The 27,430-nt window shown below is 30.6% G+C and overlaps 2 protein-coding genes across 5 annotated transcripts in view; one reads left to right on the top strand and one right to left on the bottom strand.

Annotated features, from left to right (window-relative positions):
• Positions 1-3,350: 3,350 nt before the first annotated feature.
• LOC146530696 (persulfide dioxygenase ETHE1, mitochondrial-like) lies at positions 3,351-7,533 on the bottom strand. Its single transcript, XM_085199464.1, has 6 exons — positions 7,395-7,533; positions 6,912-7,029; positions 6,320-6,464; positions 5,104-5,318; positions 4,495-4,765; positions 3,351-3,894 (listed from the first exon to the last, which is right to left on the bottom strand). Exons 2-6 carry the CDS (start codon positions 7,026-7,028, stop codon positions 3,854-3,856), a joined length of 789 nt encoding a protein of 262 aa, XP_085055590.1. The 5' UTR covers position 7,029; positions 7,395-7,533; the 3' UTR covers positions 3,351-3,853.
• An 854-nt stretch (positions 7,534-8,387) lies between these two features.
• LOC146530695 (tubulin-specific chaperone cofactor E-like protein) overlaps positions 8,388-27,430 on the top strand; it is a 34,165-nt gene continuing 15,122 nt past the window's right edge. For 2 of the 4 annotated variants that reach the window (XM_085199126.1, XM_085199123.1), the window contains exons 1-4: positions 8,388-8,798; positions 22,779-23,030; positions 23,268-23,770; positions 24,683-24,782. In XM_085199126.1, coding sequence (XP_085055252.1) covers positions 22,785-23,030; positions 23,268-23,770; positions 24,683-24,782 — 849 coding nt within the window. In that variant the 5' untranslated portion in view covers positions 8,388-8,798; positions 22,779-22,784. The remainder of the gene's footprint in view (positions 8,799-22,778; positions 23,031-23,267; positions 23,771-24,682; positions 24,783-27,430) is intronic. The other 2 variants (XM_085199124.1, XM_085199122.1) reach the window with 1 other exon arrangement.

Raw genomic sequence — 27,430 nt, 5'->3', positions numbered from 1 at the left:
TTAATAACAACTGTCGTTGCGAAGCAACGATTTGCAAAGTTTGTTGTTAGAAAACGTCACCCAAAATGAGCTTGCTTAACGCATCTCTCTATTGAAAACTGAAAATAATTTCATAAATATATTTAATAAATATATTTAGGAAAATAGTTCAAGCGGGCGTAGCCACGTTCGGGTCCACTGGTATAAAGAAAGAAAGCTTCCGAATAACAGGGAACAGGAATAAAACGCCAGAATGTGCCAAAATAACAAAATAGAATGGCCAAATATACAAATGAATCAGTATCGATCGCTATCTAAAAATAATGGTAGTAGGGTTTGTTAAGGAAATCTTATAAAAAAAAATCAGCTTCACGCTATATCTCGCACAACAGGGAAGGTAGATGGAACCTTGTGTTAAGTAACACTCCGTTCCCTATTTTCCGCCAAAAACTGGAGGCACTTGCGTGTTGAGAGGCGGAATACAATGCCGCATTTCTTTCGACACCAGATCGAAGAAATGAAAATGTTTAAATATTTCATTTCCTCGAATGGACATCGAACCCATTACCAGTCCCGTTTACAGTCACACACTTGTGCCACTACTAACTGACTAACGCCTGGCCTCGTTGTAATGTTATCATTTAAATTAATTATAAACAACGCACACAACTAAGTATATCGAATACTAGTAATTTCTTTACCTTATCAATGGGCGTCATCGTGGTGCACTCGAGTCTCAAAAAGGAAACGGAAAAGCTATAAAACACATAATAATAATAGCCACTGCCAAGTTTCTCTTGTGCGTCTTGTTTAAGATACAACGATAGTTATGTCTGTCTGTTCAAACAAGTTATTTGAATAGTTCAGATAGGATCTCTTACTAATTAACGAATGAACGTTACTTGTTAAATACATTTATAATGGTACTAGGGTAGTATATTATATGGCTACGTATATATGTATATTATTATATTAAAGAGTCTTATATGTTTCTAAATATTTGCCAGTGTCTTAGTAGTTTAGGGCAGAGGAAAACTGAGGACTTAGAGTTAATACACTTTCTTTCCATTACTACAGTTTCGTTCCCCACTTACTGATGAATTCTGGAGCTTTTGCGCTTTACCTCGTACCCAGAGCGAAAAATGGAAATATTCATCGGGGTTATTAATATTATATATATGAATATCATTGGGGTTTCGAATCCCAAATCTCCGCGACGTTTTAAGTAGATCTAGTAAGCAAGCTATTTAAAAATAATTTTTAGAAAATAAGGTTTTTTTAAGTAAAAATATTTAAAGCACATTAGGTATTTGGCAGTCTATTCGTATACAATAAAAAAATAAAATACAAAAGTAAAATACCTGCCGTTTCTTTATAAAAAAATCGATACAAACAAACTAAAGCTCGTGGGAAGTATCTAATCACTTTGTCTATTTGTCAAGCCCGCTGGAGGTTCCTCGCACAAAACTTTATACTTTTGTTTGAATTCGTGTGAACTCGATATTGATTTTATCTTTCTGCACTTGCACTTTAACCTACTTTACCAAGATCCTTGATTTTTTCCTTTTATAAGAATTCACCTCATACCTATGACCCTTATACATGTATATTTAAAAAAAGTAAAATAAAAAAAACATTAAGTTAGACGTGACTTTAATAAATCTGCTTGCCTGTCTGTGGCATAATAGCTCACAAACGCATATTTTTTATCCATTTTTGTGTTTGAAAAGTGATTGTTTTGTTTAAATGGAGAGTTTCGTAAAATATTCAACTCTTCACCAACTTACGGCAGTATTTGGATTCATTGAATATATTTTTGTTGAATAATTTAAAATTTTCCATGGTTATTGTAAGCTACATTTATATAAATGGAACTTTATAAATGTCCATAAGAGCACAATTCGCTTTAATTTTCTTTATTAGGTACTTTGTTAAGGAAAAATTTTGGTGATACTCAAAATTATTTATGACTTATGGCCACCACTCAGCTGCTAAATATTAGTAAAAATAAATTCAGAATGCGGTATATGATGATGATATGATGTAACCATAAAATACAAATGGAAATGGATGAAAATATAGGCACAATAGGGGTGTCCCCGTTGTCCCCCGTTGTCCCCCCCGTCCCCGTATTCGTTCTGTAACATAGTATCGCTAGCTGGTGAGACAAGTGCGGCGTTCAGTTTCGCTTTCTAACTTACTTTCCTTAGACAAATGTGGAACTTTTTACACATATAACGTATAGGTGTTTAATTAAAACTACATCAATAATTTCACAACCATATAAGTTAACTTTTAGTTCAACACAAATCAGTTTCTAATTAAGCAATTCGAAACTAACGAACGCTCAAGGCAGCCATTAATAATTTTGTGTTTTCGCCAGTGTTAATGCCGGCTCTTTACCCAGGACCCAGGGGACGCGACGAGCCAAAGTTGGCAAAATGTCAAACTTGCCGGCAAAATTTCACTGTGACCTTAGAAATATTCCTAATGAATTATGGAAATATTTCCCAAGGAAATTGCTAATATTAAATTGATATAACGTTACAAAGATTTAGGTTAATATAAATAATAACACTTAATTAAATTAAACAGTGATTTACAACACAAAGTGATAGGTTCAATTCCATAAAGTGATTTTTTTTGTGCTATTCATATTAATTTATTTTTTGTACAGATTGGGTTTCACCATTAAAGACAAGGGCTATCCTATATAATTCAGAGGCCAGTCGTGGCGCAGCGGCACAAGTGTGTGGGTTCGACCACCACACGGGAAGGAAATTAAATATTTAATATTTCTTGGCTCGGGTCTCCGCTGAATTCTGTCGGCATTGCGTGTTGAATGGCAGAAGTCAACACCACGCTTTGCCCCGACACCAGAGCGAAATCTTGAATTCTTACAACAATGGATCGATGTTAAATAAAACCACTATCTTTTACCAACCAATACTGAGTAACAGTGAAGGCTAGCATTAATAATATCTTTATAGTTTATTTACCAATGATTGTCTACCCGCGGGACCCCGCCCGGGGGACATGACGGGATACATTGGTAAAACTTTACGGTTTTCAACGATAGATTTTTTTTTAAATTAACTAAAACTACTAATATAATGCTTGTATTTTATAGTAGTGAAATATTTTTTGTATTTATTATTTTTATGTTCTGAACTTGATTCTATTTCTGTTTTCGCAGTGGATTTCAATAGATTTATAGAAGTCTTTAATTCACTACAAAAGGAAAAAAATATTTTGAGAAGAGGATACGTAATTTGAGCGACATCTTACACTTCTTTTAAAGAAAAAGGTAAAACATACAAATAGTTGTTTAAGTTAACTATAGATGGCATTCATTTAAAAAAAAATCTTAATTTCATAACTTATTGTCGTTTTGTTATTTATTTAAACACACAAACACATGTCAAATGACAATATCAACAAAATCAACAAAATAAAACAATTTCTTAATAAAATACATTTTTATTGACACTCCTATATTAAGAGAACTATTTGATTCACAATATACATTATACATATAAAAAAAATCTAAATTATTTAACAAAAGATAATTAACACTTATAAACTAATAGATAACATTTAGCACTTAAACTTTAATTGTATGGCTTCTTTTTTTCTACTAATTTAGATTTAAAGACAAAATTTTTAAATATAATACGTATTTTTAACAAGAATATAAAAAAATCATATTACTGCAAAATGTATAATGAAAATAGAAAATAATAAAGATATTTTTTTACTTTTGACTCTATGAACACAATTATAATATATTAAGAATATATATTATATTGCTTCAAGTATCCTTATAATAAATAAAAAAATACATTTCTTTAGTTTGTCTAAATTATACTATCCTTTAGTATAAGCCACATACTCGATTTGCAGGGACCGCTTTGTCTGAAAAAAAATAACATGTACATATAAAAAAATGCTCTGAGTAAATATTGGTTAAATTTTATTATTAACTTTAATAAAAGTAACAATAATAGAGGCCATATTGGGGCATTTGGGCAGTGAAAGACAAATAGATAATATAAGAGATAAATAGGGAAAAAGTTATTGTTATCAAAATCATTTGAGACGATTACATATCCAAGTACTTTAAACTACACAATAATTTTTTTAGGTACCAAGAATGCTGTATTATCAAAATTATTAACTCTCCCATACTGAAGAAAGTGGTTATTATATAATTAACACATATTTTGCTTCTTTGTATGGATACAGATATTTAATTTTGTCTACATATTTTTGATAAGTTGAGTAACTAATGCTCTTTTATACAAAAAAACCATAACCATGTTCATTATATTTGTACTAATTAAACTTTCTACGGACATCATTTTTATTTAAGTTTTTCGTTTAGCAAAATAAGCAAGAAACATTGAGTAACGGAACTCAACGCCGCGCTCTGTCGTACCAGAGCGAAGAAATGAAAATAATATATTTTTAGTTTTTATTCTATTTTTCTAAACATTAAAGTTAAATTTAATTTACCTATCATTTTAGGATACGGCAAATTCAAATTATCCATTATATTAATAAACTCATTCAATGATTTAGTCAATCTTGGATTATATTTCTTTTCTTCTCCCACAGTAGTTGCAGTTTGTCCTCTATAATCATGGGCCGGGTATAATATATAGAAATCTGGTAAACTAAATATTTTACTATGAACTGAGTTGTATAATGTTTCTGAAGAACCTTCCTGAAAGTCTGTTCTGCCACAACCTCTTATTAAGAGAGTGTCTCCTGTAAAGGCTATACCCTGAAATTTTTATTATTATAAATAATTATAATAAGTAAGTATAAGTATTCTTTTATAACTTAGTTGTGTCCCGCATATAGCAAGATAGCCAGATGAACCTGGTGATAAAACATCCCGTTCCCCACTTTGCGTATAATTCTACAGATGTGTTGAATGGTGGAACTAAACGCCGCACTTTTGTCTCGTTACAAGATGAAGGAAATGAAAATATTTCATTTTCCTCGAATGAGGATCGAGCCCACGACTTGACGCGTACACTCACACGATTGTGCCACGACTGGCCTCTTAGCTCTCATCAAATATCCAAGCCTAAAATATATATTAAAAACAAAACTCACTTGTTCATGACATATATATGTTAAACAACCATTAGTATGACCAGGGGTTGCAGTTGCTAGTAACTGCTTCGATCCAAATTTTATTATATCTCCATCAACTAAATGTATATCAGCTTTAGCCCCTGACGCCTTACCAATTACACTTTTTGTATTGGGTATTAGAGATTTTAGTTTTCCCGTACCAGTTATATGGTCAGCGTGCATATGTGTGTTCACTAAAATTAAGCAAAGGTTATATTTGCATTAATACTTATGATGTTTGAGTGTAGGAGGGGAAGCAGGAGAAGTCTAGTGTTAAGATACTCTGCTCCCCACCTTCCGAATTCTGGACGTCAATTTGGTGTATAATATATTAATATTTATATTGGAAAGTAGAGAGAGAGAAATTCTTTTAAAATATCTCTGTCATATATTTTACTTACTTAAAGGCATTACATATAAAATTAGATGAACTCAATGAAGTAATTATGCAAATAAATTAGTCTGTCTGAATGTCATAACACTCACTATAAGAGCCATGATTTATCCTTTCCTTTATCCAGTGGGTAAATAAAAATATTTAATGTTCCTCAGTAGGTATCGAACCCACAATCATCGCATTTGCAATCAAACAATGTGCTACTACACAATGGTTATATAATTACATATATAAATTTTGAAATTTATTGACAACTTTGTTTCTTCACTGTATGGCTATAAGGCTATAATAGTCTATTGTTTTTAAGTTCATCATACAACATTTTATTATTTATGAATTTTATGATCTTTAAATAAATAATAGTGTATTCACAAATACACTGTTATGAAACATTGTATGAGAAAATTGCAAGCAGTTTATTACTTCTGTTATTTTACTGCTTTTTATATTCACTTTAAAATGAAAACAAGAGATGTAGTAAATGAAACGCAAATGATTTGCCAATATCATTTTTTCAATATATTTTTGCTTATCTAATAAATTATTATACTATATGAATTGTGGAATCTACCACATCAGCAAACTCAACACTTTCTCTAACAATTATTTTTTTTACAAAAAATTATATAATGGGACAGTTCTACATTCTATCCACGCCAGGGGAATGATTTGATTTATGCTCCGGTTGATTCAGACAATACCTGGCAATGACAAACTGCAGATAAAAGAGAATAGATTTTTATATAAATACCTCTGAAAGTGTTAACTAAGGTAGCAAAACAGAAGTTATTAACTTACTTGCATAAACCAAATTGAAACCAAGCTCTTTTATTAAATTGGCATCTCTTTCTGCATGTTCTAAAACTGGATCTATTAAAACTGCTTCCTTTGAATTTACATCTCCTAATATATATGTGTATGTACTACTCACTGTGTCAAAGAGCTGAAATTTATATTAAAAAAACTATTATTAAATTAAAACTAATATGAATTATTATTAGGAAAATATTCTTTAAAATAGATTAAGTTGCATGAAATATACAGCAAATATGCATTAGTCTATTACTTAATTAAAGCAAAAAGTAACTATTGTTAATGTGAGTAAATAATTAAAAGTGAACAAAAAAGTGTTTAAGACCTATACTTTATTTCTAGTTCATTTTTTGTCTTGCATGTACAAGGATAAATAGAAAAACAAAAGTATCAATACACTATTCTCTGCATGTGAGATTTCGTCCGCATTGAGCAATAGAACTCAATACCATGCTATCTGGCAGAGAAACAAAAATATCATACCAAATTTATTTGTTTTAAACAGATAATAAAGTTATACTTCATTTAGCTTGCAAAGTTTGAGGTGCACTTTTATATTATAACTAAGAAATTCTACCTGTCTAAAAAAGAAATTTGATCCTTTCTGCAATCCAGTAGAAAACTTCCGAACTTTTCCTACATTGCAGGTCAAAGCAGTAACCTTCACAGTTTTAAATGAAAGCTTTAGAATCATTCTGGAAAATAATCAAATAGACTCACTTTAAATTGTATGAGATGCTATGTGAATGACAAAGTACACAGTTGATTGTTTGCTAACTCAAGTGATCTTATTCTATTAGCACATCTATGCTATATACAAGTAAAAAGGTTCATATATCTTCTTAATAAAGCAAATAAATTTACTAATATAATAAAATCTTGGGTTTCCACAGTTATTACACATTTTAAATGAAACAAACCGGATTAGTTGCGTATATTTAGTTATTTATTACACATTTATGGAAAACGTTTAGTAATATATATATTTTTAGCTTTACACCCTTAGTAGGATATTATGCAAAGCTAACAGAGTGCCAGAATAAATGATGAAAATACTCACTTGATAAATGTGTCTTAGCAACTGTAATTATTTCTATGTATTGATATAATATTTCAGTAATCAACACTTTGATAACGTTCTGATTAGATATAAAAATAAATATTTTATATAACAACAAGCTCTCAATACAAAAATAAATAAAGTATTTTCTCGGATATATATTTAAAAAGGGCTTAAATTTTAATATGCATTTACATACTTTACAAATGTATTACATAAAATATTAATTCTATATTATAGTTATTAAATTTCTAATATTGTTTTTAAATATTGTGATAAAGACTACAAAGGACAAATTTTGTTTTTGTTATGACTTAAATTCTTGAATTCTGTCATCGTGTGTTGCTATCATTTGTATGCACAGATTATAATGAAAAAAATCATTAATTAACCCCAGTACATACATATACCGAAAAATTAATCAAATGTTATAAATATGTATATTCTTTTAACAGATTTTATTTACAAAAAGGGACTATACTTCGTGTTAATAATAGTTAATATTTTTTACGATCTAAATCATTGCTTCACTATTAAGAGATGTCGTATTTATGTATCGTATGTCTTTTCTGACTCAACATTTTACTGCCAGTTATAACTGGCTGTAAAATGTAATTTGACTTATCATTGTCACAGAAAGAGTAATTTGAAATAAATTCAAAGTTACAATGTGAATAAGCGTAAATTATAGTTTAAAAAATTAATAGTTGGATAAGAATTCACTAAATGAGATATTCAAGATTGGTTAGTAAACAAATATTGTAAAAATTGATTACTTGGATTATAAATACCTTGATAACGTAATTTAATTTAATAGTGTCCTTTTAATACCATTTCTTTTAATATAATACTTATCACTTATCAATAATTTTTAATGAATTATACACTTTACATAATTTTCATCTGGTAACGTCACTGACCTCGTCCATCCCCCCTACAAGTCAATATTTGCATTCACGCACACATGTACAATATGGCTAGCTAGTGTGTGCGTGAAAACTGGTATTGCTGGCGTCCCGCGTCTGTGCAATTCACGGGGACATGTATTGATGTAAACATTCTCTTGTCACATTTCAGAGCGTTTAGAGGAACGTATGGAAAATCCTTAAGACGAATCTTAATGAAAATGTAAACAGCTGATGTTATAAATTAATTGGTTTTAATTTTTTTGTTTGTGATAAGTGACCACGATTCAAGTTTTTTTGCCAATATTTGAACAGTATTTGCTAAATAATAGTGCGATATCCTTTGTTTACAAGTGCTCTGGTTTCTGTTTATAATATTTACCACAAACGTTGTTTATTTGCATTGTTATGCAATTTTGTAAATAGTATATTTTTTTAAATTCATAACTGGAAATTTAGTATATAAATGAATAAGCAGCGGCGGTAAAAGAAACTGTAAGTACATCTTTTCCTTTTTTTTCTCTATTAATTTTAGTCTTGATTAATTTTAAAATAATATTTGATAGTATAGCGTCAGTGTAATTACTACATAACTATTTAAAAAAATGTTATAACATTTTTGTATTCCTTAAAAGTAATAAAAACTTAGTAGGTATGATTTTTTTTATACAATTTCCTTTTTTGACAACTTGTAGAGTAGGTAAATGATTTCTCATTAATAAAATTTTTTCATTCATTAATAAAAATGTAGGCTGTTAACATTTTTTTTTTTGCTATTTTGAATTTAGAACATTATGTTGTATTCTAAATTGGAAACAATAAAATATGTTTTAAAACGTGTTTTCCTTAGAATTACATTATATTGCGATGCGTAATATCTAAGATAGCGCTACCTTTTGTCTCATGTACATATGTATGTACTAGCGGCCCGCTCGCGGTTTCACCCGCGTGAACTACGTTATTATTAATTTCTGTCTCCATTAGTACCTACGTCCTATAAGTGACGTCCATGCAAAATTTGAGACGCCTAGCATTTGTAGTAACGAAGTTTCATATAAACTTTCGACCCCAAAAACAACCCCTTAGAAGTCGAATATTGCAAATTCCCGTCTTAGCGAGCACCTACGACCTATAAGTAACTCCTATGCAAAATTTGAGGTTCCTAGCACATGTAGTTTCTGAGATTTCGTGATGAGTGAGTGACCTTTCGATTTTATATATATAGATAAACAAGTTAGCCTTAATTTTTTAAACTATTAAAGGGCCAGAAAACATATCACTTAAAAATATTTTTTTAAATACAAAATCTTCAAAATTATATAATTTCTTCAAAGTTCAAAATACTTTTTTCATACATTTCAATTGTGCACCTATACAAATAGAAGTTGCAATAAAGCTTGTCAAGCTGTATCGATTTCGACCGTGACCTAGTTATCCACTTCCCTAAACAAATTAAAAAGTACATTTTGTTTTTTTTATTTATTACTAAAACAAAGATTAGCCAAAATTTAATGTAACATTTCGATTTTGACGCGCGAAGCGTAAAATCCCGCTCATTTCATAATACTTGTTCAGAAATAGAGAGCCGTCCTTGCCGAGGTATAGTTTCGAGCGAAACACGGTTTACCACAGCCGCTCAATAGTTAATCGTTGTGATCTCATTGTTTTACAGATAATCTTAGGTTTCGCGGTTTGTAATTAGAATGTCAATTTATTTTTAATGTCTCTAGATTTACTATTACCGAGACAGCATTTACTATATATTATTTGCTAAGGGAACCTGTAGGATGTCCATATTGTTTGGATTTTTTGTTTTTACTTTTAAACAGTATTGTTGAAGACAGTCGTGGTGCTTAGACATAAGTGTGTATACAGTCGGTCGACAGGTCATGGATTTGATTCCTACTCGAGGAAATGAATTATTTAATATTTACATTTTCCTCGTTCTGGTAGGTAACACGGCAAAGCGAGGCACTGAGCTTTCCCACTCAACATGAAATGGCTTAAGAATTCGGTGGACATTGGAAAATAGAAGTGTCTTAATGGGAAATGGAGTGAGTGACTTATCGCTAGGTTCCCAGGTTCCCTTTGTCGTTTTAGATTAGACATATTCGCGCTTACATATTTAAACTATCTAACTGTCTATTTAATAATATACAATATTATTATATGAAAATAAATTATGAATCACATTGCATAAGGGAGCAATTTATCTTTCATAAATAATTATTATAAAAGATTGCTGTGGCTTATGCACTTTATTATGTATAGATTATTATAGATAGATACTTGTTTTAACTATAAATTTAATGTAAGTATATAAAATTAAAACATTTATTTAACTGAGTAAGTACTTTCCATTTGTTTTATTACTGCGGTCTCGTTCCTATCGCTTTACCCAACTTTGTTGAAATTTCCGACCACGCTTAAAAGTTTCCAGCCTTTGAAAAGAAATAAAATGCTAAATTTGTTTACTTTCCAACTAAGCATACTTTTGATATTGACGTTTATATATATTATAGAAGCTTGGCATTTTCTAAGCCTGTTATGTTTTGTTAGACGTACATTTTGTTAGGGACTCGATAATCTAGAAAATTATAGTTACATAAATTATACTTCTTTTCTTAGTGAATTATTTATTTACTTAACTAAGTGTAGATACTTTTTTTTTGTCGTACTGCTTTTCCTATACGTATAATTGAAAATAAAAACAATTTTAATACTAGTAGTGTACTTAGCAATAATCGACTAAGTTTATTACTTTATTTCACCTACATAGAAACTTGATTACGATTTTCACTGCTCTCAACTCTGAGATCGATCTTGAGATACTGTTTTCATTCATGAATTATAATATATCTATGAATGAAAATGGTATGAAGATCGATTTCAGATTTGAGAGCAATTTAAAAATACGGGCTAGGTAGGTACGTCTTCTAATTTGACACAAGAAAAACATATACGAACACAATAAGCCTATATTAATATTTAGTTGTATTTCGCTGCGCAGTTATTATATGTTTATCGCAATAGTTCGCAAACAGTTTTTTAATAGCTGTAGTGAAGGACGATAGGACGATTTTGTCACGCGTCGTCACAGCTAAGCACGTGCGATTAGTGTTTGTTTGTGTTGGGCAAACGGGTTTTTGTTTTTTTTTTTTTTGTTGTTCTTAGCTAAGCCCGTTTTGATTGTACTTTATTAGCAACGTATTGTGATTTTAAAATCACTAACGTAATTATATAGTTTGTTTGTTACATAGCAACTAAATATTTAAATTCTATGTATTTCCAGCCTCTGTTTATATAGTACTACCTTTGCACTAATTATGGCACTAATTAAGACTTGTGTATGAAGATCTCGGAAGCCCTGAAATTCTCCCATTTTTGCAACATTTTTCTTTGTTTCTTCTCTCCTAATGATAATATAGCTAGCTGGTATAGACCAGTTACCACCCTACCTCGATATATAAACTATCCAGAAGACGCAATTTTTCATTAGTAGTTCCTGTAGTTCCTGAGCTTGGAGCGTTAAACCCAACAAACTCTTCAACGTTGCTATGGCAACGCGTATTAAAGGCGATCTATTGTATGGATATTCTTAGTTCTTCGTCAATTAAATGTCAAAGAAAAATCTGTAAAATGATGTTGTTATGGTTCCAAATCATAACTTATAATTTACATATAGAAGATTAAATATGGCGAAGAAATTTCGTACTCATCATACGGACTAAAATCCATATTATAATAGGAAAAATTATTTCAGACAGCTAACAAGCCTATCATCAAAGTTAATTAATATTTGACGACGATATCCATAATCGAATTATTAAAGAGCAAGAGCGCAGAACAAAGGTCGAGACGGAGAGGTTCGCCGCCCTCCGCCCTCCGCCGTCGCGTCGGGGTGCGGCTGACGTGATTTTACTTAAATTCTACCATATCTTAAAATGAGATGAAAAATAGTATCAGAAGAAATATTTTAGTTTACTATCTTTTAGAGAGTCATTCGTATATCGTATACTTACAATTTAAAAAATAGTTTTAGTTAAAAATTAATTCTATGATATGAAAATAATGTTGTTTATTAAATTCTTATGATCTATCCTTTTATATTTACTAAAGTATATTAACAACTTCTAGACGTAACATTCTCGTGAATGAAACTTAATTATCCGTAAAGTTCTCTACAGCGTGAGATATATTGTAAAACTTTAATAAGATATTGCGTTAACTAAATAACGAATTGAGGTCAGCTTTCAAAGTCTTAGTACGTATAATAATATGACTAATATATATTTTTTAATGCTAAATAAATATTAAATAAATTTCTTATTCTCTTATATTTATTTAATTGATATTAAAGTGGCATTGAAATTTTTTGTTGAAAACTATTGTCGAGACTACGACGCAGTCAAAGATAAGATTATACCTAAAAGTATACTTATCATTATATCTTTTATGGAACAAGAGGCGTGGGCATGTGTCATCCGTGCTAAAAAAATTAAAATATTACATCCATAAATTTAACTTTGTATATGTCACAGATACACATAATATTCATAAAAAAAATCTGTATATGTATATTTTTTCATCTAATCATGTTTTATTAAAAATAGGCACTTATATTTAATAATTATGATATGTATCCCGCATATAGCATAAGCGCAGGGTTAACTTCCGTCACTCAACAGAATTTGGCAGAAAGTGGAAAACGGAGTGTTTTAACACTTCCTCTGCCTACCCTGCTGTGTGCGAGATACAGCGTGAAGCTGATTTTTTACCTCATTATACAATAATTCTAATTAAAAGATTCCCTTGTTGTTTGTTTTTCAATACAGTAAGTACATTATACAATAATTCTAATTAAAAGATTCCCTCGTTGTTTGTTTTTCAATACAGTAAGTACAATAACTTGTCAAGCGAATGCAAAACAAAATATTTATTTCCAGTTCTATATCCCTCCACCGTCCATGCGACATCTCGCTAAGAGCACTATTCAGCAAAGTCGGTGACTTTTCCTTTGAGTCTCAAAAAGGTGCCATTTCCTCTCTATGTAGGCACTAGCACTATTTTTTTTGTTATACAGACAGCTGTAGTATAGAGTTGACTATTATGTTTGTATTTCCATTACGTTTATTTTAGGTTTTTTTTAACTATTTAAGGAAAATACAGCTTTTTCCCGCATAGTAGAGGCAGTAGACAGAGAAACCTTAATTTTAAGTTAATCTGTTCCCCAATTTTCGCCCAATTTGCAGGGACATTGCCTTATTTACTCAAGTTACCTCAAATTAGATTTTATTAGAAATATTTAACATTTATTATACATGCATATATCTATATCCTTAAATACAACATTAGCATTTTCATGGTCGAGTACCTTTTTAATAATTAATATCTTCCAGGCTTAATGTAAGTTCAAAGTGCATATACCAGATGCGTTAGTTGTAGGTAATGAATGAATTAATATGAATGAATGGTTTAATATGACCTAATTGATTATATCATGTTTTACCATAATATAGTTTTTATTTATGATTAGAATTACAGTTTTTTTTTTAAATAAGAATAGATAGAGACATTTTAATAATTACTCATACATTAATATATATATTTTTTTGTAAAAGTATATGAATTTGCATATTTATATACATAACACGTATTTATATTAATAAATATAGGTATATTTGAGGCCAGTCGCGACTGGTTGTGGGTTCGATTTTCACTCTACGAAATGAAATTTTTATTATTTTCTTTTTTCTTGCTCTTGTATCGAGGTAAAGCGCAGCAACGAAAAGTGGGGATTGGTGTATCTTAACACTAGGTTCCCTATGTCTATGTACTATCTACAGAAAACAGCGTGAGAAAAAAACGATACTATGCTTTATTTATTATATATTATAATTATATTAATATATATTCTAACATATGATTTTAAATCTAATTTGCACACAGAAATTGCATGTCAAGGTCTACACGTATAATAGGATTATTATCTCTAAAGTATAAACCGACTCTATTGTCTAGTCCGCGCCGAACCAACTAATTGAATTCTTTATCATCGCCTTAACATTTCTGAGACGAGCATCTGCTTAGAAATTATTATTTTTTACGACTTGCTAGAGGCTTTGCTTGGTTGTCTTTTATTAAATGATTAAATTAAACTTTTTGGATGCAAAATAGTTTTTTTTTGAATAAACGTTTTATTGCTTGCATTACTTACTAAAAGTTTGGTCAATTAAACGTTATTATATAATTGAAATAGTGTTTCAAAAACTCATGGAGGCCAGTCGTGGGGCAGAGGCACAAGGGCGTGACTGTAAATTGTGGTAGTCGATGCGGTCTCCACTCGAGGAAGTGAAATATTTATTTAACTTAATAATTTCATTTCTTCGCTCTGGTGACGAGCGGCGCTGAGTTCCGCTACTCAATACGCAATGCCTCCAGAATTCGGCGGGAAATGGGGAGTAGAGTGTGTTAACACTAGGTTCCCTCTGTCTCCCCTGCCGAGTGCGGGGTACAGCGTGGATCTGATTTTAATTCAAATCTTTTATTTACGCAAAATGTCGATTGTTTTAAAAATATATTTAGTATATAAATTGAAACATAACAATTAAAAGGTCACTTTTATTATATTATCAAGTACAAACCGCAAATAGCCGAGTGGTTAATTAAACAGGTATAGCAACCTTGATTTCAGACACGACCTTAACACTTTCTCTATAATAAAATCCTTCTATCATATTGTTTATTATTAATAACATTAATTGAGTTTTGTTTAAAAATAATCATTTTGTATGAACTACAAATAAAAGTTCTTAATTATATTTTTTTTCGATTTTATTCTACGTAACCCAATAAATACCAATTAAGATTTGATTAAGTGGGAATTGTCAATTGATCCACAACTTTTAGCGTTTACAGTCACTTGTACCCCCTTCGCCATGACTGGCCTCTGACTTTAAAATATTAATTTTAAAACTAATTACAATAGTTCATTAATTAGTTAACTCATAATATATCTATCCCTGAAATATGTATAACTTAAAGAATGTTAAATTGCAATCAGTGAGTCGTTAAGAATCGTCTAATTACAGTTTAAAATTGAACATTACCATTAATAATAATGTCATTAAAAATTTCCAACAATTTATACATTAATTTTAACTAAAATGCAATATTAATTAGTTTTAATTGAAAACCCGCTTCCGATTTCACTCTGTTGAAAACTGCGAGTCAGATAGCCTGGTCATCATCAGATAAATTATTAATTGAAGTGTCGCAGTGTGATAAATTGGTAGGATACTGTTATCAACGTACGCTTGTTTTCTCTATTTATACTTTTCACTCATGTTAATGAGTGAGAGGTTTCCAGCTTATAACACGATAGGCAGAGAGAACCTGGTGTTACTGTGTTCTTAATTCTTATCCTGCAGATCCTCTGTTCTTGACTTTCCTTTCCTGATTCGTAATCAAACCCCCAACCACACTGTTTACATTCACATGGTGTTCCACTGCGCCTGTTTTTTTATCATAATGTAAATATGTAGTAAAGTGCATAAATAATCTTGTACATTATATGCAATTGTTATCTTCTCACGTTATGCAAATCTATTTAAGTATCATTAAAGTATTAAATGCATCATTGTAGATAATGATAAGTATGAATAATAAGTAGATATATTGCGTATCATCTAATAGCAAATTTATAGTTATTGGATTATAATTTATTTCTTGCTTCTATAGCTGATGTGCAGTATAGCCTGTAGGTGTGATTTATTTCAATATGTTTATAGTGATATCCATACCTATGTTATAAATTCGAAAGTAACTCTGTCTGTCTGTCTTTTACGCAATCAGGGCCAAACCGCTAATTTAATTGTGATAAAATTTTAACTATAAATAAAAAAGTTTTAACTATAAATTTAATGTAAGTATATAAAATTAAAACATTTATTTAACTGAGTAAGTACTTTCCATTTGTTTTATTACTGCGGTCTCGTTCCTATCGCTTTACCCAACTTTGTTGAAATTTCCGACCACGCTTAAAAGTTTCCAGCCTTTGAAAAGAAATAAAATGCTAAATTTGTTTACTTTCCAACTAAGCATACTTTTGATATTGACGTTTATATATATTAAGAAGCTTGGCATTTTCTAAGCCTGTTATGTTTTGTTAGACGTACATTTTGTTAGGGACTCGATAATCTAGAAAATTATAGTTACATAAATTATACTTCTTTTCTTAGTGAATTATTTATTTACTTAACTAAGTGTAGATACTTTTTTTTTGTCGTACTGCTTTTCCTATACGTATAATTGAAAATAAAAACAATTTTAATACTAGTAGTGTACTTAGCAATAATCGACTAAGTTTATTACTTTATTTCACCTACATAGAAACTTGATTACGATTTTCACTGCTCTCAACTCTGAGATCGATCTTGAGATACTGTTTTCATTCATGAATTATAATATATCTATGAATGAAAATGGTATGAAGATCGATTTCAGATTTGAGAGCAATTTAAAAATACGGGCTAGGTAGGTACGTCTTCTAATTTGACACAAGAAAAACATATACGAACACAATAAGCCTATATTAATATTTAGTTGTATTTCGCTGCGCAGTTATTATATGTTTATCGCAATAGTTCGCAAACAGTTTTTTAATAGCTGTAGTGAAGGACGATAGGACGATTTTGTCACGCGTCGTCACAGCTAAGCACGTGCGATTAGTGTTTGTTTGTGTTGGGCAAACGGGTTTTTGTTTTTTTTTTTTTTGTTGTTCTTAGCTAAGCCCGTTTTGATTGTACTTTATTAGCAACGTATTGTGATTTTAAAATCACTAACGTAATTATATAGTTTGTTTGTTACATAGCAACTAAATATTTAAATTCTATGTATTTCCAGCCTCTGTTTATATAGTACTACCTTTGCACTAATTATGGCACTAATTAAGACTTGTGTATGAAGATCTCGGAAGCCCTGAAATTCTCCCATTTTTGCAACATTTTTCTTTGTTTCTTCTCTCCTAATGATAATATAGCTAGCTGGTATAGACCAGTTACCACCCTACCTCGATATATAAACTATCCAGAAGACGCAATTTTTCATTAGTAGTTCCTGTAGTTCCTGAGCTTGGAGCGTTAAACCCAACAAACTCTTCAACGTTGCTATGGCAACGCGTATTAAAGGCGATCTATTGTATGGATATTCTTAGTTCTTCGTCAATTAAATGTCAAAGAAAAATCTGTAAAATGATGTTGTTATGGTTCCAAATCATAACTTATAATTTACATATAGAAGATTAAATATGGCGAAGAAATTTCGTACTCATCATACGGACTAAAATCCATATTATAATAGGAAAAATTATTTCAGACAGCTAACAAGCCTATCATCAAAGTTAATTAATATTTGACGACGATATCCATAATCGAATTATTAAAGAGCAAGAGCGCAGAACAAAGGTCGAGACGGAGAGGTTCGCCGCCCTCCGCCCTCCGCCGTCGCGTCGGGGTGCGGCTGACGTGATTTTACTTAAATTCTACCATATCTTAAAATGAGATGAAAAATAGTATCAGAAGAAATATTTTAGTTTACTATCTTTTAGAGAGTCATTCGTATATCGTATACTTACAATTTAAAAAATAGTTTTAGTTAAAAATTAATTCTATGATATGAAAATAATGTTGTTTATTAAATTCTTATGATCTATCCTTTTATATTTACTAAAGTATATTAACAACTTCTAGACGTAACATTCTCGTGAATGAAACTTAATTATCCGTAAAGTTCTCTACAGCGTGAGATATATTGTAAAACTTTAATAAGATATTGCGTTAACTAAATAACGAATTGAGGTCAGCTTTCAAAGTCTTAGTACGTATAATAATATGACTAATATATATTTTTTAATGCTAAATAAATATTAAATAAATTTCTTATTCTCTTATATTTATTTAATTGATATTAAAGTGGCATTGAAATTTTTTGTTGAAAACTATTGTCGAGACTACGACGCAGTCAAAGATAAGATTATACCTAAAAGTATACTTATCATTATATCTTTTATGGAACAAGAGGCGTGGGCATGTGTCATCCGTGCTAAAAAAATTAAAATATTACATCCATAAATTTAACTTTGTATATGTCACAGATACACATAATATTCATAAAAAAAATCTGTATATGTATATTTTTTCATCTAATCATGTTTTATTAAAAATAGGCACTTATATTTAATAATTATGATATGTATCCCGCATATAGCATAAGCGCAGGGTTAACTTCCGTCACTCAACAGAATTTGGCAGAAAGTGGAAAACGGAGTGTTTTAACACTTCCTCTGCCTACCCTGCTGTGTGCGAGATACAGCGTGAAGCTGATTTTTTACCTCATTATACAATAATTCTAATTAAAAGATTCCCTTGTTGTTTGTTTTTCAATACAGTAAGTACATTATACAATAATTCTAATTAAAAGATTCCCTCGTTGTTTGTTTTTCAATACAGTAAGTACAATAACTTGTCAAGCGAATGCAAAACAAAATATTTATTTCCAGTTCTATATCCCTCCACCGTCCATGCGACATCTCGCTAAGAGCACTATTCAGCAAAGTCGGTGACTTTTCCTTTGAGTCTCAAAAAGGTGCCATTTCCTCTCTATGTAGGCACTAGCACTATTTTTTTTGTTATACAGACAGCTGTAGTATAGAGTTGACTATTATGTTTGTATTTCCATTACGTTTATTTTAGGTTTTTTTTAACTATTTAAGGAAAATACAGCTTTTTCCCGCATAGTAGAGGCAGTAGACAGAGAAACCTTAATTTTAAGTTAATCTGTTCCCCAATTTTCGCCCAATTTGCAGGGACATTGCCTTATTTACTCAAGTTACCTCAAATTAGATTTTATTAGAAATATTTAACATTTATTATACATGCATATATCTATATCCTTAAATACAACATTAGCATTTTCATGGTCGAGTACCTTTTTAATAATTAATATCTTCCAGGCTTAATGTAAGTTCAAAGTGCATATACCAGATGCGTTAGTTGTAGGTAATGAATGAATTAATATGAATGAATGGTTTAATATGACCTAATTGATTATATCATGTTTTACCATAATATAGTTTTTATTTATGATTAGAATTACAGTTTTTTTTTTAAATAAGAATAGATAGAGACATTTTAATAATTACTCATACATTAATATATATATTTTTTTGTAAAAGTATATGAATTTGCATATTTATATACATAACACGTATTTATATTAATAAATATAGGTATATTTGAGGCCAGTCGCGACTGGTTGTGGGTTCGATTTTCACTCTACGAAATGAAATTTTTATTATTTTCTTTTTTCTTGCTCTTGTATCGAGGTAAAGCGCAGCAACGAAAAGTGGGGATTGGTGTATCTTAACACTAGGTTCCCTATGTCTATGTACTATCTACAGAAAACAGCGTGAGAAAAAAACGATACTATGCTTTATTTATTATATATTATAATTATATTAATATATATTCTAACATATGATTTTAAATCTAATTTGCACACAGAAATTGCATGTCAAGGTCTACACGTATAATAGGATTATTATCTCTAAAGTATAAACCGACTCTATTGTCTAGTCCGCGCCGAACCAACTAATTGAATTCTTTATCATCGCCTTAACATTTCTGAGACGAGCATCTGCTTAGAAATTATTATTTTTTACGACTTGCTAGAGGCTTTGCTTGGTTGTCTTTTATTAAATGATTAAATTAAACTTTTTGAATGCAAAATAGTTTTTTTTTGAATAAACGTTTTATTGCTTGCATTACTTACTAAAAGTTTGGTCAATTAAACGTTATTATATAATTGAAATAGTGTTTCAAAAACTCATGGAGGCCAGTCGTGGGGCAGAGGCACAAGGGCGTGACTGTAAATTGTGGTAGTCGATGCGGTCTCCACTCGAGGAAGTGAAATATTTATTTAACTTAATAATTTCATTTCTTCGCTCTGGTGACGAGCGGCGCTGAGTTCCGCTACTCAATACGCAATGCCTCCAGAATTCGGCGGGAAATGGGGAGTAGAGTGTGTTAACACTAGGTTCCCTCTGTCTCCCCTGCCGAGTGCGGGGTACAGCGTGGATCTGATTTTAATTCAAATCTTTTATTTACGCAAAATGTCGATTGTTTTAAAAATATATTTAGTATATAAATTGAAACATAACAATTAAAAGGTCACTTTTATTATATTATCAAGTACAAACCGCAAATAGCCGAGTGGTTAATTAAACAGGTATAGCAACCTTGATTTCAGACACGACCTTAACACTTTCTCTATAATAAAATCCTTCTATCATATTGTTTATTATTAATAACATTAATTGAGTTTTGTTTAAAAATAATCATTTTGTATGAACTACAAATAAAAGTTCTTAATTATATTTTTTTTCGATTTTATTCTACGTAACCCAATAAATACCAATTAAGATTTGATTAAGTGGGAATTGTCAATTGATCCACAACTTTTAGCGTTTACAGTCACTTGTACCCCCTTCGCCATGACTGGCCTCTGACTTTAAAATATTAATTTTAAAACTAATTACAATAGTTCATTAATTAGTTAACTCATAATATATCTATCCCTGAAATATGTATAACTTAAAGAATGTTAAATTGCAATCAGTGAGTCGTTAAGAATCGTCTAATTACAGTTTAAAATTGAACATTACCATTAATAATAATGTCATTAAAAATTTCCAACAATTTATACATTAATTTTAACTAAAATGCAATATTAATTAGTTTTAATTGAAAACCCGCTTCCGATTTCACTCTGTTGAAAACTGCGAGTCAGATAGCCTGGTCATCATCAGATAAATTATTAATTGAAGTGTCGCAGTGTGATAAATTGGTAGGATACTGTTATCAACGTACGCTTGTTTTCTCTATTTATACTTTTCACTCATGTTAATGAGTGAGAGGTTTCCAGCTTATAACACGATAGGCAGAGAGAACCTGGTGTTACTGTGTTCTTAATTCTTATCCTGCAGATCCTCTGTTCTTGACTTTCCTTTCCTGATTCGTAATCAAACCCCCAACCACACTGTTTACATTCACATGGTGTTCCACTGCGCCTGTTTTTTTATCATAATGTAAATATGTAGTAAAGTGCATAAATAATCTTGTACATTATATGCAATTGTTATCTTCTCACGTTATGCAAATCTATTTAAGTATCATTAAAGTATTAAATGCATCATTGTAGATAATGATAAGTATGAATAATAAGTAGATATATTGCGTATCATCTAATAGCAAATTTATAGTTATTGGATTATAATTTATTTCTTGCTTCTATAGCTGATGTGCAGTATAGCCTGTAGGTGTGATTTATTTCAATATGTTTATAGTGATATCCATACCTATGTTATAAATTCGAAAGTAACTCTGTCTGTCTGTCTTTTACGCAATCAGGGCCAAACCGCTAATTTAATTGTGATAAAATACTCACATAGAGATACTTGAGGGTCCCGGGATGAACATAGGTTACTTTTTTTTTCTCATATTTGTAATATTTTCGATATATACCAATACATTAAAATACTTATTAATTTGACGTGCAATTTATTCCGCCATGTTAATAACAGCCGTCGCTTTGCGACCGTTGCTAAGCAACGATTTGCTAACTTTGTTGTTAGAAAACGTCACCCAAAACGAGCTTGCTTAACGCATCTCTCTTTTGAAAACTGAAAATAATTTCATAAATATATTTAATATATATTCGTATAGTTCAACTAGTCAATTATAAATTCTTATTAAAATATCTGTCATATTTAAAATACTGATCGTACCTGAAGCGTACCCACTAGTAAATTGATATACACTCATTTACCAAAGACGTAAAAATCCGTAATTTAGACAATGGACTCATTCACTACCAAACCAACGAAACAACAGACTTAACTGCCTTTTAGGAATAACCCTGACCTTTGTCTATGATTGACTTTTTATAAACGCCTTGTACCTCATAACCTCAACCTTAGAAAGGAAAGAAGTGTTCCCTATTAACCATTATAACCTTTTATTGCCAACCAGTCTGCAATAGTTTTGAAAGGAAACGATTGCAATCAGTAATTGCGGCACATTTAATCATGATACAAATAAATGTTAATTTAATAAACAAAACAGCTATTCAAATTCTGTATAGTATACTGTATTTTTATTTAGTTTGATGGTTTTATCAAGTAAGACTATTTGCTAAACTCAAGGTCCTGATTTGAATCCCAGGAAGATCAAAAGCTTTTTCATTAATATGTTTCTCGTAATCTGTTTTCTGCCTGAATATGAATAGTAAATTAAAAATATATAGAGTGTAAGTTGTTGTTGAGAGAAGATTTAAATAGATTTATTTAAAAAATGTTAAAAAATTATTGACATTTATCAAATTATGAATTCTAAAGTCTAACAAAATAAATCTTTGTTGCCAGATAAAAATGCCCTCGCTTTTGGAAGCACTGGAGCGCAAGTATGGCGCCAAAGGTGAAGTCAACCCGTCTATAGATGATATGCCAGTGGCTATATTCGTGCCCAAACGTTCACCCAGACTTAGTGTACCTACGTTACTGGTACTAAATGACTGCGACATTGACTGCGCGGGAGACGCCAGTGCCTTAGCTGATAAATGCGCTGATGTAGTGGAGCTAGATCTTGCCAATAATAAACTGACAGATTGGGAGGAGGTGAGTAGTTGGACATAACGTAAGACACGGTTAGAAAATAAAGAGTATATTTAACGAAAATTGTACCACGTCGTTGTAAATAGATGTAATAATATAGTAAATTGTATGTAAAACTATGAAATTAAGTTATTATTACACCATTTTCTTGTCACGTCACTTCACAACGACACATAATTATTATAAGTTTTAATGATGTAACTTCAAGGACGAAAGCGTTATAGTTGCTTGTATTTTTAGGTGTTTGCAGTGCTAGAACAGACTCCTCGTGTCCGATTTCTTAATTTAAGTTTCAACCGACTTTCTGCACAAATACAAGCCGCACAAGCTTTGAATCCACGCTGGGACAGTCTCAGTCATCTGGTACTGAACTCTACTTACGTCGGTTGGCCAAGTGTTCTTGGACTACTCAAGGCTCTACCAGCTCTAGAAGAACTGCATTTGAGTCTTAATGAGTATTCGTATGTGAATTTGAGTGGTAAAGAAGTGGTGGAAAAAGATGTATGCGAAGGGTGTTCGAGACTTAACATTGAAGCTACTGAACCTGTCCATGAACAGCTGAAACAGCTACATTTTTCCGGAAATCCCATAAATAGCTGGCATGAAATTGCAAAGCTGGGTTATGCTTTTCCTAATTTGGAAACCCTTTTGGTCAACGACTGTCCCTTAGCAACGCTAGAGCCAGATCCATGTGAAAAATGCGATGATATTAATGGAAACAAGAAATGCCATGATGCCTTTCCGTGAGTGTTACGAATTCCTGTATTATAAGTACATTACAATTCAGAAAATAGATTATACAAAAAAATAAACAAATATGAAACTATTTTTTATTATCTGTTAAAATTCGAACTGCTCTATATTCGTTGCTCAATCGTTCAATGACAATGTTAAAATTGGCTGACCTAATTAAAAAAAACACACATTTATAAAATTTCATATAATATCTTAAATCCCAAAGCCGGTCTGTACTACCTTGTATTAGTTAAATGGTTAAATATTACTCTAATAATATAATATACTCCAGACTAAATAATGCCTGTCTCGTTTATTTTTAACCGACTTCTGTAAGAAAAGGAGGTTATCAATTCGACTGTATTTTTTATGCAACTAATCATCTGGTCTTTAACCCAAACAGCAATTGAAGCTACAAATGACGTATATCTAAATTTCAATGTCATATTTATCAGCGTGTAATAAGTCTATTTCATAATTATCATTGACCCACTGGACCTGTATGATTTGACGTGATACGGACGTGTACAACAGAGAAATAGCCGCGTAATATTTATTTATATTAAAAAATACTTATTAAGCCTATAAATAATAATAAATTTAATAAATATAGTATTCTTTTAAAATTAAAAATATCAGAGTTACCATATTTGGATATTTATTTTTATAATTTAATTTCTGACTTTTTAGTTGTATTATTTGAACGACCTTTCATATGTCAAAAACGATTTAGGCTGTAGGGAGTACCAAAAAACTAGACATACATACATAAATACGCTTCAAAAACATTACTCTTATTCTTACACATTTCAAAAAAAAGTCATAATATAGCCTTTATTTAATTTAAAAAAAAACGATTTAAAAAAAAAATACATATATAGAAACGTATTATATACAAATAATTCTTTAATCTTTTTCAGGCACCTGCGATTTTTAAATTTAAACAACACAGGTCTCGCGACGTGGGACGAGGTTGACAGACTTGCCAAGTTCCCCGCTCTCAAGAGTTTACGAGTGCAAGTAAGTGATTTCTCTTAGATAGTACTTACTTGCCAACTCTAATGATAGTCACGAACACGATGTTGCAGTGGGAACTGACTGTCACTTCCGAGTTCACATTCCTTGAAAAAGTATCTTAATTATCTTGGATCTTGGATCTTTTTTGATTAAGCCAGTGGAATCTCAGTATCATTATATGAAATGCGAACGTTTATCTTTTCCTACTGCTCATTGTTTATTTCATGAATTCAGTAATAATTGTATTTGTCATGTTTAGCTACTCTTCCTAAAATATATAATAGTTAATAGTAATAGTTTTTCTTTTTAACTAGATTCAAATGCAATTCAAATATCAAATATATATACAAACAATACATATATGTAAATAGCAGGAAAAAATGCTTAAATTATTCAGAAATCCACGCAATTGAATTTTAATTAAAAAACTCTTATATTATTTTGCTAAAATTAAATACATTACTTATAGATTTTTTAAAGCTATTTCATTGAAATATTTCCGCGTACAGTCTAGGATGTTTGTACAACAAGAACCTTGTAGATCGCAGTTGTTTCGCATCGTATAATCAGTTACTAATACCAAACGTTATCCTTGTGTTATATTAAAGCGTGGCGTAAAGGTTTTATGTTCTCTAAAAGAATTTTATCGTTCTTATTTTCGTATTTTCATACAATAGATATAAACAGAAAGATTTAGTGGCAGCATACTCCGTTTTAATTCCACATTTTTTTGTGACTGTACGCGACTGATTGTGGATTCTATCTCCATTCGAGGAAATTAAATATTAAATATTTAACACAATGCCTTCAGAAATCCTCGGAATATTGGGGAACGGAGCGTTTTAACACTAGGCTACCTCTGCCTACCCTGCTGTGTACGGGATACAGCGTGAAGCGTGATAAAAAAATATAATAACATACTTTAAACAAATATTAAGTACAAACACAAAAAATATGCTCTACATTCGAAGTAAGTAAGTATTAGTAGGTCTAGTAGTAATAGTTCTAATTTTTTTAAGTAAGAAATAATTATCATAAAATATTTTGAAATGCCCATTATGTATAAAATGCATACTTCTAACTCTTTCTCATAGCAATAGGTACACTATATAATTGTATTGCATCTATTATTGCACACAAATGTACACTCCATCACTCGCGCCAATCATTACATCATCATTATGCGTTTAGAACGTCCCCGGTACAGTCGTTTGGACAATTGTTATAAATTTATTTTTGTTAGTATAGTTTGTTTTTTGTTTATATTTTACTACACTATTTACAATATTTAGCTTAGCTTAATAATTTATTACAGTTTCCTTGTTAGTTCATATAAAAAAGGAAATTCTTTAAATATTTTTCGTATTTTGTTAGAGACTTTCTGACTACACTCTTAGACTTGAGACTTAATTTCGTAGAGAATAAAGAAATATAGAAAGTGAAATTAACTATAATGTTGAACCTAGTAAATGTTTTAGATTGTTTTATATACTTTCTCAATTTTTTTTATTTTTTTTATTTTTAAATTTACTGTTTTTAATTTAAAAAAAAATAGATTTAAATGAAACTTCTATTACAACGTAAGGAAGCCAAATTGTTTAAGGTGTATTGTGTAATACAATAAAATGCGAAGGTCAATTTGTATCGGTATGGATAATGGATATCACAATAATTATAATTTAAATATACATATAACATACAACATTTAATGACGTTACATATTAATGACTGCATTATTTCCGTATCTTTTTAAATGCCATTAGGAAAGCCTGTTTGAAAAATACATGTATTTATTTCTATTTAGTTTATATATATATATGAGCTCAATTTAATAACACATAATAAGATATTCAAAAAAACAGTTGAAAAGACGTATTTTTGCATAATTAACTCACTTCACTCAGCACGCAATACCTCCAGAATTCGGCGGAAAGTGGGCAGCAGAAGTTTTAATGGAAACGGAGTGTCTTAACACTGGGTTCCCCGCTTCCCTCTGCCTACCCTGCCATTTGCGGGATGCAGCGTGAAGCTAAAGAAGCTCTATAGTTTACAGTGTAAACTTTTTAATCCAAAGTTTAAACTTTACACTTTACATGGCAACTGTACCGTGAATCAAACATTGAATAGCACAAGGCGTAACGTCCCTCGGGAGCACGAAATCATATAGGTGAAGGTCTTCTGCATATAGCACCGCCCCACTTAGTGCTAGCTCGGTTTCGCAACCTCGCCGAATCTGATACCCCCCCTTACATTCTGTTCCATCATTGGTGATGAGGATTGTGTAAACCGTGTGTTGTAGACTGTAGATTACACTGCATTTGCTTCTATCTATCATTAAATTTTGTAATATAACTATTAATAGCCTTGGTCTCTGTTTTAGTTGTTAACCGACTTCAAATAAGAGGAGGTTATCTGTTCTGTTGGTGTTTTTATGTATGTTCACAGATTACCCAAAGATTCTTCTCGCATTCTTTTTTTTGTTCGATTCCCCATATTAGTTGTCCATTCGGTTTGGTCCAGTAGTTTTTATTTATGTTTTTTGAATTCATCAGCTTTGTTAAAGTAGACTCGTTTAAATAATTTTGCAATATTACGTAGGTATCTTGACGTTATAGAATATATGTATGTTTGTATTTTTTATAACATTTTTG

This window comes from Heliconius melpomene, chromosome 16 (genome assembly GCF_056956725.1).
Source record: "Heliconius melpomene rosina isolate 202511_hmr_F chromosome 16, ASM5695672v1, whole genome shotgun sequence".
NCBI lineage: Eukaryota > Metazoa > Arthropoda > Insecta > Lepidoptera > Nymphalidae > Heliconius > Heliconius melpomene.
Note: the sequence above shows the minus strand (reverse complement) of the source record. Positions and strands in the feature narration are given on the sequence as shown.